The 19,395-nt window shown below is 43.8% G+C and overlaps 1 protein-coding gene across 1 annotated transcript in view; it reads right to left on the bottom strand.

Annotated features, from left to right (window-relative positions):
- Positions 1-9,086: 9,086 nt before the first annotated feature.
- WNT16 (Wnt family member 16) overlaps positions 9,087-19,395 on the bottom strand; it is a 31,256-nt gene continuing 20,947 nt past the window's right edge. Inside the window, exons 3-4 of the mRNA XM_083182823.1 lie at positions 14,022-14,308; positions 9,087-13,650 (exon numbers count right to left, since the gene is read on the bottom strand). Coding sequence (XP_083038949.1) covers positions 13,186-13,650; positions 14,022-14,308 — 752 coding nt within the window. The 3' untranslated portion in view covers positions 9,087-13,185. The remainder of the gene's footprint in view (positions 13,651-14,021; positions 14,309-19,395) is intronic.

Genomic DNA, 19,395 nt, shown 5'->3' with positions numbered 1-19,395 from the left:
ACAAGTGTAAGGGGGCCTTAATTCTGAAGACTTGGCATCATGCCTTGGTACAAACAAAGTAGGGAGGTAGATAACTGACCTCTTGTGGAAATGAGCTATGTCAGGCTCTGGGTGTACAGTGCCTCTATCCAAGAAGCTTTGTGAGGATGTGTGCTAGAAACTGCTGCATCGGCCATGGCCTGCAAATCAAAAACCTTTTTGGTTGGTTTAAGCCTGTACATGTCCCGGCTTCTTAGATGATTGAGCACAAAGGGTACAGAGACTGGATTTCTGGGAAAGCCTCAGGGAGTCTTCATTAAATCTTTTACTTATAATACATGTTTTAAAACCTAGTAAGTAAAAAAAAAAAAAGTCTTCTGCCTCTGCTTAGGGGAAGGATTGAAAATTTAACAGAAAAACCTGCTTCAGAACAAAATGTTTGTCTGAAAAGCTTGTAAGAGCCCTTCTGAGGGATATTTGTTAATTGGGCATAAAAATAGTAACCTCTTCTGATGGTGTCATTAACTAAATGCATGAGCAGTGTATTTTCAGATGCTTTTGTAACAAAAGTGTATCATTTGCCTATGAGGTCTGTAAGCAATAGACTTACCATCATTTAAAGATGTAATATCTGATTAAATCACTAGATGGGGCTGGTGTTTAATGTACAGATAAAATAAGCTAGGAATTTTAGAAATGGCAATCCATGCATATGATTGGTCAGAGAGGGTGTAACTTTCTGCATAGATATCTGTAATTAGAATGTGGCACTTATTTGTAACTTGCTAGTCATTATGCCAGGGGTTTTATCACGTGCCTAGAGCAGGCATGTCCAAACTGTGGCCCTCCAGCTGTTTTGAAACTACATGTCCCAGCATGCTTTGCCATAGTTTTGCTGCAGAGCTGGTTGTCCTGGAAGGTTCTCCTCTCTCCACAGGAATGCTGTAGCTCTGACAGAGTAACCATCGGGTTCCTGGACACCTCTCTGACTAGGGCCCTTCTCCACTGATTGCTCACTTTGGCCAGCCAGCCAGCTAGCTAGCTATACGAAGAGTCCTGGTGGTTCAGAATGTCTTCCATTTATGGATGATGGAGGCCACTGTGCTCATTAGGACCTTCAAAGCAGCATATATTTTCCTGTACCTTTCCCCAGATTTGTGCCTCGAGACAATACAGTCTACAGACAATTCCTTTGACTTTGCTCTGACATACGGGGGGAAATTTACTAAGAATACGAATACGATTGTTCGTATTCTTAATACGAATTAATACGGCTGTTTTAGCCGTATGCAAATTCGTATTCCGGAGGGGAATTTACAAAGCAGTCAAATACGACTGCTTTGTAATCCCCGATGTCGTATTCAGTCATATTGATTCATATTAGCGGCCATATATACGGCCGCTAATACAAATTCCTATAGGCAGTCTGCATGGATCAATCAGATCCGTCCAGGCTGCAGTGTGTAAAAACAAATAGAAAAATAAATAAAACGGCGTTGGGTCTTCCCACGGCCATAACCAGCACCAGGCTGAAAGAGCCAGTGCTGTTATTAAAAAAATCATGAAGCCAACCAGATAGAGGTCCCTGGATTTTTATAAAACCAGCCCCAGGCTCCAGGGCCGGAGCTGGTTCCCAAAATACGGGGGACAAAATGACTAAAGGTTCCCCGTATTTTAAGAACCAGGCCCAACCAGCCAGCAGGGTAATGCCACAGCCGGGGGGAGACTTTTTATACAAGTCCCCACGGCCAAAGCATTAACCCTACCAACCAGTCAGCCTGGCCAGGGGTCTTGGGGAAGTGGGGACCCCCACAATAAAGGGGTCCCCCACTCATGGATTTACCTGGCCAGGCTGAAACCTGGTGCTGTCCTCGATGCCCCTGGGCAGTGGGCATCGAGCTGATTGAAGTGTAAAAAATAGAATAATAAGCTATTGTCTTGTACTGTGGAACTATGAGTCCCAGCAAGCCTCCCCTGCATGCTGGGACTTGGAGAACCACAAGTCCCAGCATGCAGGGCATTAAAGGGCCGCTGGCAATTGTAGTTCCACAGTACAGGTACACCACCGATTTTCTGGCATGATTGGTTCCAATGCCATGCCGGATTATCGATTTTGCCGGATTACAGAAGGATTTCTAGTCTTTACTAATTTTGCACCTTCAGTACATTTCTAAAGCAATAAATAGTCAGATATATGCTACAGCATAATATTAATGAATGAATAAACACAGTAGTGTATGCAAAACTGTTTATTACAGTGTACTACGTGCTGTATAAGCAAAACAGGTTTCAGGAATATTTTGAACAACCATTAACACTAAGTGCAGTATGAATGAAAGTCTTGCTGGGACCTTGGACGCCATATCAGCCCCACTGCTGCCTGCTGTGTCACCTGCGGGATCCTTGGAAGCTGTACCCAGTGGCACTTGTTTATACTGTGTCTTCCGCCCATGTGCGGTACTTGCTGGGACCTTGCATGCCCTATCAGCCCCACTGCTGCCTGCTGTGTCACCTGCAGTGTCCTTGGAAGCTGTACCCAGTGGCACTTGTTTATGCTGTGTCTTCCGCCCATGTGCGGTACTTGCTGGGACCTTGGATGCCATATCAGCCCCCCCTGCTGCCTGCTGTGTCACCTGCGGGATCCTTGGAAGCTGTACCCAGTGGCACTTGTTTATACTGTGTCTTCCGCCCATGTGCGGTACTTGCTGGGACCTTGCATGCCCTATCAGCCCCACTGCTGCCTGCTGTGTCACCTGCAGTGTCCTTGGAAGCTGTACCCAGTGGCACTTGTTTATGCTGTGTCTTCCGCCCATGTGCGGTACTTGCTGGGACCTTGGATGCCATATCAGCCCCCCCTGCTGCCTGCTGTGTCACCTGCGGGATCCTTGGAAGCTGTACCCAGTGGCACTTCCTCATGCTGTGTGTTCCGCCGATGTGCGGTACTTGCTGGGACCTTGGACGCCATATCAACCCCACTGCTCAGGTTGGGTGCAATCGCACAAGACTTGTGGATTGTAATCAAAAGGCATATATCAATGAGGCCCCCTTATAGTAACTTATTCAATCTATACAGAAAAAATGGTCTTGTAGGGGTGTGCTACCACTGACAAATATATTGAGTTCAAGAAAAACTAGGAAAGAAAGGATTTGTCCTGGTGTGACAATCTCACAAATTCCTAAATTGAGTCACAGCCGGAACTTGAGCTAGTCCAATCTCCAAGATTGTATAGGAACCAGTGGAGCACACTCAGTGTCAGTGAGTACAGCTTCTGCAGGTGACACAGGAAGCATCATGGTGTCTGAGGTCAAAGCAAGTACCGCACATCGGCGGAACACACAGCATGAGCAAGTGCCACTGGATACAGCTTCCAAGGATCCCGCAGGTGACACAGCAGGCAGCAGTGGGGCTGAAGAAAAACGAGGAAAGAAAGGATTTGTCCTGGTGTGGTGCACCAACCTGTACAAGAAATAGTTAAATAAACACACACTGACACACATGAAAACTTTTGAATGGTGATTCCTTTTCATATTTTCCGATGGCGTAAACATTCGTATTTGTAAATACAAATATGAATGTGCCAAAAATACAAATACGAATATGTGTATTTTTGGCACAGTAAATGCCAAAAATACAAATACGCCTAAAAAAATCGTATTTTACTATGCAAATATGATTTTTTTTATGCGTATTTGCCTTAGAAATTTATTTATTTATTTCATTTTGGAATAAGGCTGTAACATAAGAATTTTTTTTTTAAATATTCTCGAGCAGCCAAATTTAATGTTTTCTTCTACTTTTTTCCTACATCCCTAAAAAGCCCTGTCTCTGGCCTGTGTTTAATGTTTTGGACTGACTGCTTTTTTTTGGTAAACTGGGCTGTTTTTCAGCTAACTGTGAATCTTTTCACTGAAAATGATATTCACTGTATTCAATGTTCGCTGTTCGCCAAAAGCTCATTAATATTCACTGCGCTGGGTGCCGCTCATTACATAGGAAAGAGCGGGACCAGTGCAGCACTCCCTACACCTCCTTGTCTGCCCTGTCTCCTCTGGAGTTGGTTACCCCTGATCTAAATATATACTGGATAGCTGTGTACAGAATTAGAAGTGACACAGACCAGAAATGCATATAATCCTATTGGCTTGTGTCCATATATGGTGAGTATTCCCTCAGAGATTTGATGTGTACTTTTACAGGACTCAAGGGGGCCTGAGGGGTACCTGCTGCGCCGTCTGGTCGAGTTTGTCCCCCTCCCCCGGGTGGAGATGAGTGGAGGTGCAGAGACTGGAGCTGGCAGGAGTGGTCCGTGCAGCGGGGGTACCTGCGGCGCTGTGTATTAAGCTCTCAGGGCCCCTGCAGTGATTAGGAAATAACTAGCGATATCTGCCAGCCAATCTCAGCCAATCAGCGTGCGGCAAGTGTTTTCAAACCCAGCAGTGCTTCCCGCGCCACCGCCAGGCGGATATCGCTAGTTATTTCCTAATCACTGCAGGGACCCCGCCGCCGCCAGCTTAATACACAGCGCCGCAGGTACCCCCGCAGCACGGACCCCCCTGCTCGCTCCAGTCTCTGCACCTCCACTCACCTCCATCTGGGGGTCGAGGTGGGGGGGGCGAACTGCCGCCCTCCATTGGCTGGCAACCTAGGCAAATGCCTAGAGCTGCCTATTGGTGGCACCGGCCCTGGGTTAAGGGAATCCCCTACACTAGACTGCTTAGCACGCATCACTAAGCAGAAAGCGCCCTGTGCGTATGGAGCTTATGGTTGTGTTTACCAAAGCTCAGACCAAACAGCACATACTGTATGCAGGAATGCCCCTGTGTGTACACCATTTTTTAATTACTCTCTTTGACAGTAATGTAGAATGATTTGGTTACTTGTGTTGGAGTATACCAGTGTATACTCATTTGTTACCTTTTTTTTATTCTCTATATGCCTATTTTTTTATGTTATGTTACAAAATATTACCAGATTTTGGTTTTAAAATAGTGTTTTCCCACAATCCTTCCTTCCATGTTGATGCTTGAACAGAAATGAATAATTTGAAAGACATTCTTGTAAATCATAATGGATCCAGATGATAGGTTGACATGCACAAGATAAATATTGACGTAAGGTTGACCATTCAATGGTCGATTCATGAAAAGGTTGGCATGAGTTTTTCATGATTTTTGTCTTTGTTGTTGTTGTTGTTTTATATTTTCATACTTTCATGATCCACTTGGACTCCAACTGGAAATGTAAAAGCGGTAGCGGAGTGATTCACCTGACCTCAATCAATTATACTCTGTGAGTACGTGGTACACTAATTAGGTGTCCATGTCCTCAGGCGTTTACATTGACACAAAAATACATGAAAAACCCATTTGCTTGTGTCACCCTTTTCTTAATGTTGACCTTGTACATGTCAGCCTAGACACTGTTGACCCCATAATCCGTTCTTGAGGTAAAAGGGTACTTATGTAATATCTGGGCTCCCGTTTTTCTTATGAGACCGCATCCCCTCGCGGGGCTCGCTGCGCTCGCCACGCTTCAGGCACGGTGGGTCGATGCGCTCGCCACACTATATAAAATCAGCTCCATGCGTAGTTGGATAGTAGGGGTATGAAAAAATGGGGTGCATTTAACATGGGAGCCCAGATAATACATAAGTACCGGTAAAAGATCTGTTTTTCTCTAACAATCTATTTCTATTATCAGTAATGGCGCAGTATTGCCTTAGCAGAAGAATACAATCAGGACCTTATTCTTCACCACACGCAATGCTGCGAAATTTGCAGTGTTGAATGTGGATGAAAAGCCGCTCACACTCATTTAGTCAATATCGCAAGGCAAATTAGTATGTGCATGCAGGTATTTTTGAACTAGAGTGCATGCATCCTGTAATTGACTATTGTAGTGAAGTCAAATATCAGGTGGAATTCAAAACGCATGCGGTTCAAATCACACCGTGTGTACTCTCCAAGGGCCAGATGTAGCAAGCTTCAAAAGTGAAAAAATGGAGAGTGATAAACAGCCAGCCAATCAGCTCCCACCTGCCATGTCACAGGCTGGGTTTGAAAAATAACAGGCAGGAGCTGATTGGCTGGCTGTTTATCACTCTTCATTTTATCACTTTTTGAAGCTTGATACATCTGGCCCCAAATCACATAGCACCTAGCACATCTCACCATGTGTGGGCACCATATCATCATTATAATGTTCTGCAGGGATGAGTGCTTTAGCAAATTACCTCCCATTCATGCTCACATAACTGGCAAATGCACTGCAAACTTTTTCTGTCAAACGCGGACTATTATTGCTTAGTTGCCTGAGTTTAACGATTGGAATCTGCTGCCCTCTTGTGGTCATTTGCTACACCACCTAACGTCTTTCTTTTATTGACAAATCTCTATAGTACTGTATCTTACTTAGGGGCTGCTTCTGGTTAGCTTGGTAAGCTGCAAAGCTCGCAGCTTACCGAGCGCCTGTGATGACGCCCCTACCAAATCCCACCCCCCACCACCCTGCGTTAACATGTGAGGGGATGCGTAACGAAGACACATCCTCTCGCATATCTCCGCTGCAGGAGAAATCATTTGATGGTCACCGACTATGGACTAATTTCTCCTAGCTTCGCAAAAGTCGGTGGGAACTGGCTTTTATTCGTGAGCGCCGGTATCCAGACCAGCTGGGCGGCTGTCGTCCTGCGACGTCAGCCGTCTGCCCCCTACAGACATCGGTCCACCATGTACTCATGGGAAAGCCCAGCGTTTTCATGGAGGATGCCTATAAAACACTGAGTGCTCCAATGCGCGATCCATGCCGCCGTCCACCCTAATGTATGTGAATGGCTCGGCGACTATGAGTCAATCAGAATGACCCCATTAGTCAGAATGGCATACATACTGGTAACTAGTCACACACAGAAGACTATGTAATTATAAAACTGTTTCTCTTAAATAATCCTATTCATTGATATGCTGAGTAGTGGGGCTTTCCAAAATCTTGTTCCCTTTTCTTGTGATGTAAGAGTATTTGCTAATTAGTGGCCAGTCTATTAGATGTATATGTACTAAACGTTGATTTTCATACATTTTTATTGACTCAAATAGATGAAAAACGAAATTGATGTTGTGTCAGGTGTAATCTTGCGAAATCAAACATTTAAGTTGGGTGCACATTGGCCAATATGTGTACCCAGCCATATCATTACAGACGATAACTCATTCATGCTGTGGAAAGATGCATGGTGGGTGCTCTGCTTTATTCCGCAGCATTGCTCTCACTAGCAATCTCTTCCTTTGGGGTATGGGTCATTGGGTCAACCCTGTTTAGGTTGACATGCATTGGGTAGACCATTGAAGGATGACATGGCTATGGTCGAGAAGGTTGGAAGGTCAACACGAAAACTCATGTCGACCTTCCCATTGTCGACCTATTGTTTGTGGGGTTTTTTTGTCCCAATGTCGACATGGACACCATCAAACTGTACCATGTCCCCTCGCCTCGCTCTCTGCGCTCGCCATGCTTTGGGCACAGTTCCTCGCTGCGTTCGGCACACTATTTTATTCTCCCACCACGCAGTAGTGGATGGTAGGGCATGAAATACCGCCTCGTCTCAGAAAAACGTGCAAAAACTCACGTCAACTGACCTTCCCATTGTTGACCTAATGCTTGTGTCGACCTTCCAATCCTTTTGACCTTAGCCATGTTGACCTATTTTAGTTGTTGACCTTCAGTGATCGACCTGTATCCCCTACTTTGTCCTGCGTGTACAGATGACAGAGGGCAACGTTAACGACCCACGGGGCAATATGCACGGAAATATTATATTTATTTTTAAATTAGATCTTAATAAACCTCATTGTTCCTGCTGAATCTATTTACTGCCTGACATAAGGATCCAGCAATGGACATGCCCCCATAACAACTATCTGCCAGCCAAGGCACTGAGCCACAAAGTTATCTTTATAGACTTGAGTCAGAACATAGGTTAGAGATTTTTGTAATCCAGAAGGGATATGATACCTGTAAAGAGAAATTAGGGTTCTCTGGCATGTAAAGAGGCATGACGGGGCTCTGAGGCTGATATGTTAGCATTGTCCTGAAATATGTTAACCCTTTGAGTGCCAAGTGAATTTGAGATGTTGGCACTCAAAGGGTTATTCTGGTTTACTATCAGAGGCAAATTCCTTCTCAAATGGACAAACCCATGTGCACTGCAGGGGGGGGGATGTAACATGTGCAGAGAGAATTTAATTTGGGTGACTTATTTTGTTTCTGTGCAGGGTAAATACTGACTGCTTTATTTTTACACTGCAATATAGATATCAGTTTGAAGTAAAAACCCACCCAAATCTGAATATCTCTGTACAAGTTACATCTGCCCCAACTGCAGTGCACATGGTTTTGTCCATCCTATAGATTGTAAGCTTGCAGCAGGGCCCTCCTACCTCCAAGTCTGTCTGTTGTTACCCAGTTTGTCTTATCACTGTCTACTATTGTAAAGCGCAACGGAATCTGCTGCGCTATATAAGAAACTGTAAATAAATAAATAAATAAATTTGAGAAGGAATTTGCCTCTGAGAGTGAACCAGAATAAGGCCCTATATGTTTATGGAGCAATCACTTAAGAAAATGTTCACTCTGGGCTCTAGTTGATCTAGAACTCTCCCTGGCAGAGAAGAGGTCAGGAAACAAATCTATCTTTGTTTCATGTGGCCAAGATTGAGCTCCAAAGAATGAGGAAATGTTTGCTGTTTTTTTCTCTTTTACAGACATGGCTAAAGCAATAGTCAGCATTATCTTGTACAGTACTTCTATGTAGGTAATGACTACAGTGTTAGTGTGTAGGCCAGGATTTTATGCATATTGTTTTATGGTCGGTTTTTTGGTGTAGAATATCAGTATTCCTAATCTTGGCACCATATTGCTAGTAATCAAATGGCTAAGGGCAGGCTTTAAATAGGCTTTGTTAAATAAATAAATAAACAAACAAAAAAACAATCCTGCATCCTGCACATTTGTCATCGTAACTAACTGAACACAAAGTTGCAGATAAAAGATCCATGATAGTTCATACCAGGCTTAAAATAAAAAGAACTTTATTTTGACACAAAAAAATATGAAAATGTAGAAAACCCCAAAATGTATCTCTATGTAGCGCTTGATAATAAAAGTAATATGTATTTTGCAACACTAAAAATAACTAGAAATTGTTTATACATGGTAGTTCTTATGGTAGTTTTAGTCTGTTTTGGACTGAACCTCAAGATGGCCATACATCAGAAAGATATTGTACCCAATCATACAATCTCAATTGATTGTAAGATGGATTGTATGCAGATTGTGTGCACATCTTGTGTACACAATCATACAATCAATCAGCAGATGGATTGTATGACTGATTGTATGATGTATTGTATGCAGATTGTGTGCACATCTTGTGTACACAATCATGCAGTAGATGGATTGTATGACTGATTGTATGATGGATTGTGTGTAGATTGTGTGTCCAAAAACCACCAAGGACTGCTGGGGATTTCAAGGGAAATTGTACACAATCATGAGCGCAATCGATCTTAAGATCGATCTTTCTGATGTATGGCCAGCTTTAACCCTTTGAGTGCCTAATGAATTTGTCAAAATAGGTGTGAAAACTGCCAAGCAAACCTTTTTATTAACCCTTCGAGACTCAACATTGATGTCAGCGATCCTCAAAATATCCGTTAAAAATGCCAGTACCTCTCAGAGCTGCTGTACTTTTTTTTTTTTGGGTGCAATATTTCACTAAACTTCAATTAATTGACTTGGCTGTATTTGTATAGATTTATACTAAGAGAACAGTCGCTGTAAGCAACGCTGGCATTTTTAGCGGGTATTTTGAGGATCGTTGACAGCATCGTTGGCACTCAAAGGGTTAAAATTTCAAAATACAAATAAGAATATATTTCATACAAGCATTTGGATTCATATCCAGTGCGAGAACTGCATAATTTAAATATTTACAAAATGTACATATTGAACCAGTACAAAAAAATTAATATATGACTTTTAACACATGTATAATAAATGTATACATTTCTTAAGAGCTTTCAAAAACTGTACAAAATATTCTATATGAAAATATAAAATTAATTTATAAATACAATGGCTTTCATAACTAACATGCTTCAAACTTGTTGCTGCTGTGTTAACAAATAATTCAAATAAACTTTTCCATCTAAAAGTATTGCTATCAATAAAAATGTTTGAATTCTGAAACCAATATTATGAATTCCCTCCTCTGTGCTAAAGAGTCTGAATACTCAGGGATAGATTAAAGATGGGATGTTGCCCGCGGCAATAGATTATATCGACTATCGTCTAGGTCAGGAATGGCCCTCCAGCTGTTGTGAAACTACACATGCCAGAATGCCTTTTGCCCAGTTTTAGCATTCCCTAATGGCAAAACTGTGGCAATGCATGATGGGAATAGTAGTTTCACAACAGCTGGAGGGCCATAGTTTGGCCTTGCCTGCTCTAGGTGCTAAACAAATATAATCTGATTGGTAGCTATGGGTTGTCTTGTGTTGAATATTTAACACCAATGCATTATCCTTGCAGGGAACATAACTGTGATTACTAATGGGTATTAGGGTAGGGATGCAGTAAGAATCGCTGCCCCTCTCTGCCGCACATCGCTGGCTATCGCATAGATAATTATCGCATATGCACTAATTATTTCAAAGGACAGCTCTTGCATTAAGAGCTGTCCTTTGCGTTGTGCAGCGGGTCCCCATCGGCTCCCCCTCCCTCCCTGACCCGGCCAGATGCTGCTGCGGGGCGGGTTTCCTCCTCCCTGGACCTAGAAAAAGATTTACAGTGTAGGGAGGAGGAGGTCACTATTCCGGGCAGCACAGCACTGTGCTGCCTGGACACAGGGGGTCGGCGGGGGTCGGTGCGAGACAGCGGGGGTCCATGCGGGATGGTGTGGGTCGCGTTAAGAAGCACATAAGCTTCTATGGGGTATTACCAGCTTTTGCAGGTGATACTCCCCCGCAGCGAAAACCAGACATGTGGTTTTTCCAGCATATCAAAATGCAGAAAAAACCCAGATAACAGGGGTTTTACCACATTTTTCACTTAGTGCATTCCACCATAAGAAAGCTAACTTGTGTTAGCTGAACACAATTTAAAGGCAACAGCACATCAAAAACACATGATAAACAATAATAGCTTGTCATAGCAAGAAAATCAGGTATGTCTTACCCGTTTCAGGTACAATTTAAGTAAAATGAAATCTACTTTTCCTTATTTATGTATAATTTTCATAAAATGTGTCCCCTGTCTCCTCTCCCCTGTATGTGTAGTGGTCCACTGTGCTCTTATTCATGCTAATAAATGCAGGCAGCTGCGATTCCAGATACATTGCTTTGTGCAAAAATATGCTAATGCTGCTGCCCCCAGAAATGTATTGAGTTGCCCACCAGTGGCCTTGATAATATTAGTAACTGCACACACACACTTCCACAGCAATGGTCACAGTTCCTTCTATAATCAACCATATGAGTGTCTCTATGGTCACAAAGAATATCAGTGGGAACTGAGAAGCTGGTGCTATGTTTTCTGTGTGCAAGATCATAATGTACGCAGCGGCACGCCCTGCAAATGACAGCAATATGCCTGCATTTCACCGCCACTCCCCATCACCTTCCACCTCCTCCTGTCAATCAATGCGAGTATCCTTGGCACGTGTGCAGTGGAATCTTGGTGTATGCAAAGTGAGATGTTAATCGCTCCACTGCATTAATATTAGAATTGTGTCCACATGCCGACCATGAGCTGTTGCTGCCATCATATCACTGCAAGACTCAAAGTCCCTAATTCAGACTTGATTGCAGGACATATTTGTTCTTAAAATGGGCAAAACCACATGCACTGCAGGTGGGTCATATGTAACATGTGCAGAGAGAGTTATATTTGTGTGTGGTGTGAAACAGTCATCTAAATTGCAGTGGAAGAATAAAGCAGCCAGTATTAATCTTGCACAGAAACAAAATAGCTCACCCAAATCTAAAGGGGTGTACACATGGAGCGATATTTGCTAGGGAGCGATTTTGACTAAGCAATTTTACTAGATACAACAGCGATTTTGTCTATGGGCGATTTTGACTATCCTAGAATTAACATACTTGCTTGGTATTCATTGCAGATCGCCTAGTGAATATCTCCCTCAGCAGTGAACTCCAGCAATTTTGACTAGACAGCCAGCGATCTATTTAAAATATTCTTTCCTGGCAACTTTTATTTACTAAGTGATATTATAGGGCGATTTGTCTAACCTTAACAGCAATCTTTACAAACCTTCTAAGCAATTTTGACTATGTAGTCAAAATCGCTTAGAAGGATTGCTCCATGTGTACACCCCTTAACTCTCTTTGCACGTTACATCTGCCCCACCTGCAGTGCAGCATGGTTTTGCCCATTTTGAGAACAAATATTGGGGGTGTGATCAGGTCTTACATAGGGGGGTGAAACAGGATGGCTCGGAAGGGGCTGAATTCAACAGGGGCCAGTTTCACTGGGGTTCGGCGGCGGCTTAACTGATGGCTGGCTGCTGCAAATTCACAGCCCTGCGATCTGGACTGAATCAGCCCTTTGGCACATATAGCTAACAGTGTGATTGTTCTTTAATAAAAGGCAATATCCTAAATAATAAAAGGCTAAGGCTGCTCCTTACCTCTCCGGAGGTAAATCAACTGTTGATAGCAAGTGCACCCCGGCAGCCACTAGATGGCATCTGACAGAGCAATGCAAGTGTTTCTCCATTCAGATACACATAGCTGCTGGTGCTGACATTGCTGTTATGTTGGTATGTCATTGACAAGCTGGTAACTAGTTCAATATAAACTCTTGTATATGTAATGTAGAAGAAAGGGTTTGCTTCATCCTTGCCAGACACAGACTAATCTGTTATCATTGTACAGTATCATAGATATTCAACCTTATGTACGGGTTAACACTGTGCATAAGTATTCTACAGTATGTGGAGAAAGGTCACTAAACAGTACATCCAACCACTATCCAGCATCTATAATACTTATTTGACATTTACATGGGATAATTATTATGATCTCTTTGTTGAATCAGCTTTGGATTTTCATTGTTCTCCTGTGGAAACATTTCCGAGCAACGAGAAAGTGTGTTTTATTTATCCGTGAGCTGATGTTTGTCATGGAAACCTATTTGCATGTGTGGACATCAGTCATGCTCTCACACCGCCTGCAGCGCACATAGCAGCACCACACAAATTTACACTCGCATCTTTCTACATGTCTGACCACATGTGTGTTATAACCCCTCCCACAGCAGAGCAGGTTACAGCCGTCCGGTCCCTCGGAGGTGCGGTTACATTCCCGCCCATGTGTCCCAGATATTCCTAGTTTATGATCTTCCACACAATAATTTGGGGATCTGTTCGAGTACACAAGATCTTCTTTTCTGACAGGAATCTTACGATGATTTGTCTCTTTCCTGCGGACCTTGCGCTTCATTCTGTCCGATAGCTGGACGCTGTTTTCATATTTGTCTTTTAGGTAACTGCCAATCTTTTCAAATGAAGACATAGATTTCCAGCAGGTTTTTACAGCACAGGAACCAGAGACTCCATGGCAGCGACAGTCCACAGTCATAAGCTTAGCCACAGCCTAATGAAACAGACACAGTGCAGCAGTCAGCAGGAGGAAAGCACTCAATGCCTACGAAGTGCCTACAATTTAAAAATAATAATAATACTAATACCAAATTTAACAATAATTATTATACCATAGATAATATATCTACAAGGAAGGAGTTAAGCTCTTGTGTCCATTTAAAATATATTGAAAATTCTATGGTGGACTGAACAATAGCACTTATTCTGGTTTATTTACCCCCATGCATGTTCGCATATGGGAGCGGTGTTTTGCGACTGTTATAATATATGTCAGCTAATGCCAGTTTGATGCCAAATGTTTTTGGAACTGGATCAATGTAACTGTGAATCCTCTGCAATAAAGAATGATGTATTTTTACATACCAGCCTCCCAGCTTCATTGTTATGTAAGTGCATTGCACTAAGAATATCGGATTCCTTTCCAGTTATATTTTTGTACGGGGCATCAAGGAATTTCCTGCTGAACCACAGTCCATATTGAAGATCATCTGAGCAGCCTCCCCAGTGCCAGCCTTCACTGGCTGAGCCTCCGTTCTGAAGACTTGTGTCACAGGAGCATTCGGTCATATTCCCAGCACTGCACGCTCTTGTCACTGTGTGCACTAGGCCTGCTGCCGTCACTGCAGAGATGAACGCTGTTTCTTTGGTGCCTAAAAGAACAAATTTAGCTTTAAACATGCAGACTAACAATTCATAGCTATAAGCCATGCATACTGCTATACACTGTTGTACAAAGCAGACACTGGGCATAAGAGGATGTCATTACTAATTCCTGGATCACAGAATTTTACATTGTCATTTAATACTATTTTGTCAGTATGTAATTTCCATAGCAGAGAAAATGGACTATTAAGAATTATGGGTACTTGTGGATAATCACGGCTCCCACGATGTGCATCGCATAGCAAAAAATTGCATGCGTTTTTTAACAGAAAAGCATCCAAATGCATTGAAATTAGTATCAAACATGTTCAATGGCCCCCAAATGTCATATTTGAGGCTGTACCACCCCCACTATCAACGCGAACCCGAAGCGTGGCGAGCGCAGCGAGCCCGCGAGGGGCGGCGGTACGCGTCCTACGACCTTTTCATACCCCCACTATCCACGTCGGTGTGGAGTTGAGAATAGAAAGTGTGGCGAGCGCAGCGTGCCACCGAGCCCGAAGCGTGGCGAGCGCAGCGAGCCCTGCGAGGGGACACGGATACCTTCACAGGTATACGCGTCCCCCTGCGGGCTTCACAGGTGTCCGCTGCGCTCGCCATGCTTTAGGCTCGGTGGCTCGCTGCGCTCGCCACACTTTCTATTCTCAACTCCACACTGACGTGGATAGTGGGGGTATGAAAAGGTCGTAGGATGCATACCGCCGCACCTCGCGAGCTCGCTGCGCTCGCCACGCTTCGGGTTTGCGTTGATAGTGGAGGTGGTACAGCCTCAAAAATGACATTTGGGGGCCATTGAACATGTTTGATACTAATTTCAATGCATTTGGATGCTTTTCCGTTAAAAAACGCATGCGATCACATGCGATCAAATCGCATGCGATGCGATCGCATGCGATTTTGAAAAATGGTAAAAACGGCAAAAATCGCATCCAATCGCATGCCATCGCATGCCACTATATATGGCATGCAAAGCCTGCGATGGGAGCCGTGATAATCCACAAGTACCGAATTATGTAATAAACACTTCCCCCCCACAATATTTTTTTTTGTGTTTCACAAAATCTCCTGTAATTATCAGTACAGTTGGGGACTCTGGTCTGACCCCTATGTATTCATATATACACGTTATGACTATAGAGGTATAGTTTGCCTCCACTCAGTGCTTGAATCAAAAGCTGGGTGTACACTATACAATGTGTGTACCCAGCGATGTCCAGTGCGACGGGACCTGGTGGGGTTGCCAGCATGGGCACTTGCCAATGCTGGCAGCGATGATGGGGGCAGAGGAAGCAGAGGCCATGCTGCAGCATGCATCATGGCATTTGTTAACTATGTCCCCCATCATTTGTACATGCAGAACAATGAAGGACATAGTTAGTGCATAAGAGGCGATATGCAAGATTATATAGTTATAGTTAATGATGTAGCTATTGTGCATATCATCATTTTTATCGTCTAGTGTTTACGCACTATAACACTGCACATGCCCAAGAAGCCTTGAAAGAGAAATATAATAGGATGAGAGAATCAGAAAGTGAGAGAATCAGGGGCAGATTTATTAAGCTCGGTGAAGTGATAAAAGTGTCTGGTTTTTATCATCGGCCAATCAGCTCCTAACTGTGAAGTTACAGGCTTGGTTTGAAAAATTACAGGTAGGATTTGATTGGCCAGTGATAAAAACCAGACACTTTATCATTTCACCGAGCTTAATAAATCTACCCCTCAGTACGAAATCTCCCGGTTTTTTATTCAAAGGGACAATCATTCACACAGCTTGATTTTGCAGTGTAAATGATTGCCACTTTTAAAAAAACCTGGAGATTTCTTACTAAATCTCTCGTTTCTAAATCTCTCATCCTATTATATTTTACCCAAGATATCAAGAGATAAAGTAACAACCAATCAGCTCCAGTGATTTTTTAAACATAGCTTGTAACATGGCAGTAAGGAACTGATTTATTGGTACTTCATATCTCTATGATTTGATATATACCCCAGCAAATGTGACAGACTCCTCCAAAATTACGGGATATAACTCATAGGAACAGTAGTTCATAAGATATAATTATCCCCACTGCAATGAACATTTAAAAAAATGGCCGCCATTCTGCACTCTTTACATAGGACATAATTCAGACCTGATCACACAGCTGCAGACTGGGCGATTACTGACAGACTGCACATGCGTATGGCCATTAGTACACATGTACAAGGCCATCCTGTGATAAAATCCTGCTATTATTTTGATCACTGGCCGTATGCAAGTTGATTGTCAGAAAGCCGGTGTTTGTGTGGTGGTAGCTGGCCGTTTTCTGGGTGTGTCAGGGAAAATGCAGGTGTGCCCAGGAATATGAGGGGAAATCAGTAAGTCAAGTAACATACCTCCCAACCCTCCCTCTTTCCACGGGAACGTACTGGTTTTCGGGGACGTTCCCACATCCTGCCTAAGGCCGCCAGTTGGTAGTCCCCCCAGTCAGGGGGCAGTTGGAAGTCCCCCAGCCTGAAGAGAATAGACGCTATGCGCATGCACACAGCGTCTATTCAGCACTGCTGAGGGACGGAAATCGGGGCATGGCCTTAGAAAACATCATCGTGTGAGGCAATGCCCCCTTTTCTGCAGGCCATGCCCCCTTTTTCAGGGCAAGCAGTTTTGCACGGGCAAGAAGTTGGGAGGTATGAAGTAAGTCCTGGGCTATGCACAGACTTCACACACTGGAAAAATAGATGATCCAACTAAATCTTGAAAGCTGCCACTAGGTAATTCGCAGGCTTACACAGGACAGGAATTCACTCTGGCGGGGCAGCTGCTATCTGATTGCAGGGCTCCAAAAACTAGCATCCCAGCAAGTAGGTCTGAATTAGGCACATATGTCCCATTGTCTCATATTTTTAGTGCCTTTTTCATGTTTACTGAAAATGAAAGCTACAGTAGTAATATATCCAGCAGACTGCATAGGAATGGTGAATTAGTTAGATAAAAAGGGAAAAGTTACCCTAATTGCACCCACTCTTACAGCTGTAAAATGTAGGGTAATTTTAGTATAACTACAGCCATAGCAATCCAATCCTTGAGGGCACAGCAGTGTTAGAGGCCGATGGGCCAAAATGAAACATGTGTCTTTTATTCCCCTCCTCAGACTGACTGTGTATATGGGGAAATAATATGACACAGCAGCTAATGAGGGACATATGTATAATATATGTATGTAAATGTAGTAAATTTACAGCCAGACAACTATGTCAGAATGGTAAATATGCCCTTAGTACATTACATTGTTGTTTTAAGACATACACAGTGGCACAGTGCCAGAGCCAGCTGTGGCGCCATTTTTTTCTGGGAAAGGTGGCCCTTGGAAATTTCCCCATAGATCCCTCTGTTGATAAAACACCCCTGGAAACAGAGCCAGATTAAGGTCTAAATGGGCCTGGAGCTGAATGATCAAGGGCCTATTATGCACAATAATAGGGGTTGTGGCCAGCACCTAATAATGTGTGTGTGTGTGTGGGGGGGGGGGGGCGTGACCAGTGTTCTGGTTGGGTGGTCTGCTCATGGGTGTGTCTCTATTTGTGTAAATACTTTCAACTAATTATATATGTCTGGAAAAGGCAGGGGTCTGGCATAGGAAAAATGCAGGGAGATATATTGGCGGGTGCCCTCCAAAGGTGCTAAGCTACTTGCAAAGAAAGCGGCACTGCAGTCATAAAAAAAATACTGAAAGCTGAGACTTGGTAGACAACATTTCAGCACCTTTTATGTGGTCACCTAAGTTTACCACACCATATAACCCTTATACAAATCATGCAACACAATAGTAACCCCCTTATACTGTACTTGCCTCTTACACATTATGCCACATGGAATGAGCCAAAATTCATACTATGGCACACAGATTGGGGGGTAGATTTATTATAGCGGCTCTAAGAGCGCCACTATAACACTCCCTGCTTCGCCTCATCAGCGAGGCGAAGCAGGAGGGGACACCGACAAGATCTACTAAGATCTTGTCGCCGAAGCGGGGGAGCGCTAACTCCCCCCTCCGGCGATGTCCCCTCCAGCTGACAGCGCGTCAGTTAACACTGATGCGCTGTCTGCTTCTCCCCCGGCTGGCTCACTGCGCATGCCCGGGATCTCGCTACTCACGCGAGATCCCAGCGCAGCTCAGAGCCAGCAGCAGGGACAGCGCTGTCCCTGCCGTAGGCATAGGGCATCGCTGTTTGCAGCTGTCGAAGTCAACAGCTGCAGGCGGCGGAACGGTCAGCGATGCTGAAGTTCATAAATTAGGTTTCAATGGTGAGCGCTGTACTAGAAATAGTACATGCGCTATGTCCCCGCCCTCCCATCACCGCCGTTAGAACACCCGCACCGCAGGTATGATAGATTAGGAGATGCGCTATCCCCTGCTTTAGCGCACGGGGATAGTGCATATGCCCCACAGCGCCGCATGATAAATCTACCCCTGAGTCACAATTCGCGTTATGCCACACAGATTAAGGCAAAATTCACATTTTGCCACATGGATTGAGCCAAAATACACACTACACCAGGCATATCCAAACAGTGGCCCTCCAGCTGTTGTGAAACTACACATCCCAGCATGCCTTGACATAGTTTTAGCATTCCCTAATAGCAAAACTGTGGCAATGCATGATGGGACTTATAGATTTGCAACAGCTGGAGGGCCATAGTTTGGACATGCCTGCACTATACCAAACAGATTGAGCAATGATGCACAATATGCTTCATAAATAGGGGCATTGCCGCGCATTTAAAATTTACACCATAATGCCCATTACATGTTAAGACGCACACCATAATCTCCATTACGTATTATGCCAAACACCATAATGCCTATTAAAATGAATGCTTCATAAGTGTTGTTTACCTACATGTTCATTGCCAGGGGTTCCATGCTCATTGCCAAGGGTTCCATGCTCATTGCCAGGGGTTCCATGCTCATTGCCATGTGGGATTAAATGCTCATTGCCAAGGGGAATACATGCTTGTGGTAACTGGGGGACAGCCGCCGCTGGGCAGAAATGACAGCCATTGACAGCCGGGCAGAGAGCAGGGAGC

The sequence above is a fragment of the Crinia signifera genome, chromosome 4, assembly GCF_055691185.1.
Source record: "Crinia signifera chromosome 4, ASM5569118v1, whole genome shotgun sequence".
Lineage (NCBI taxonomy): Eukaryota > Metazoa > Chordata > Amphibia > Anura > Myobatrachidae > Crinia > Crinia signifera.
The sequence above is the reverse complement of the archived record's forward strand: the minus strand, read 5'-3'. Positions and strand labels throughout refer to the sequence as shown.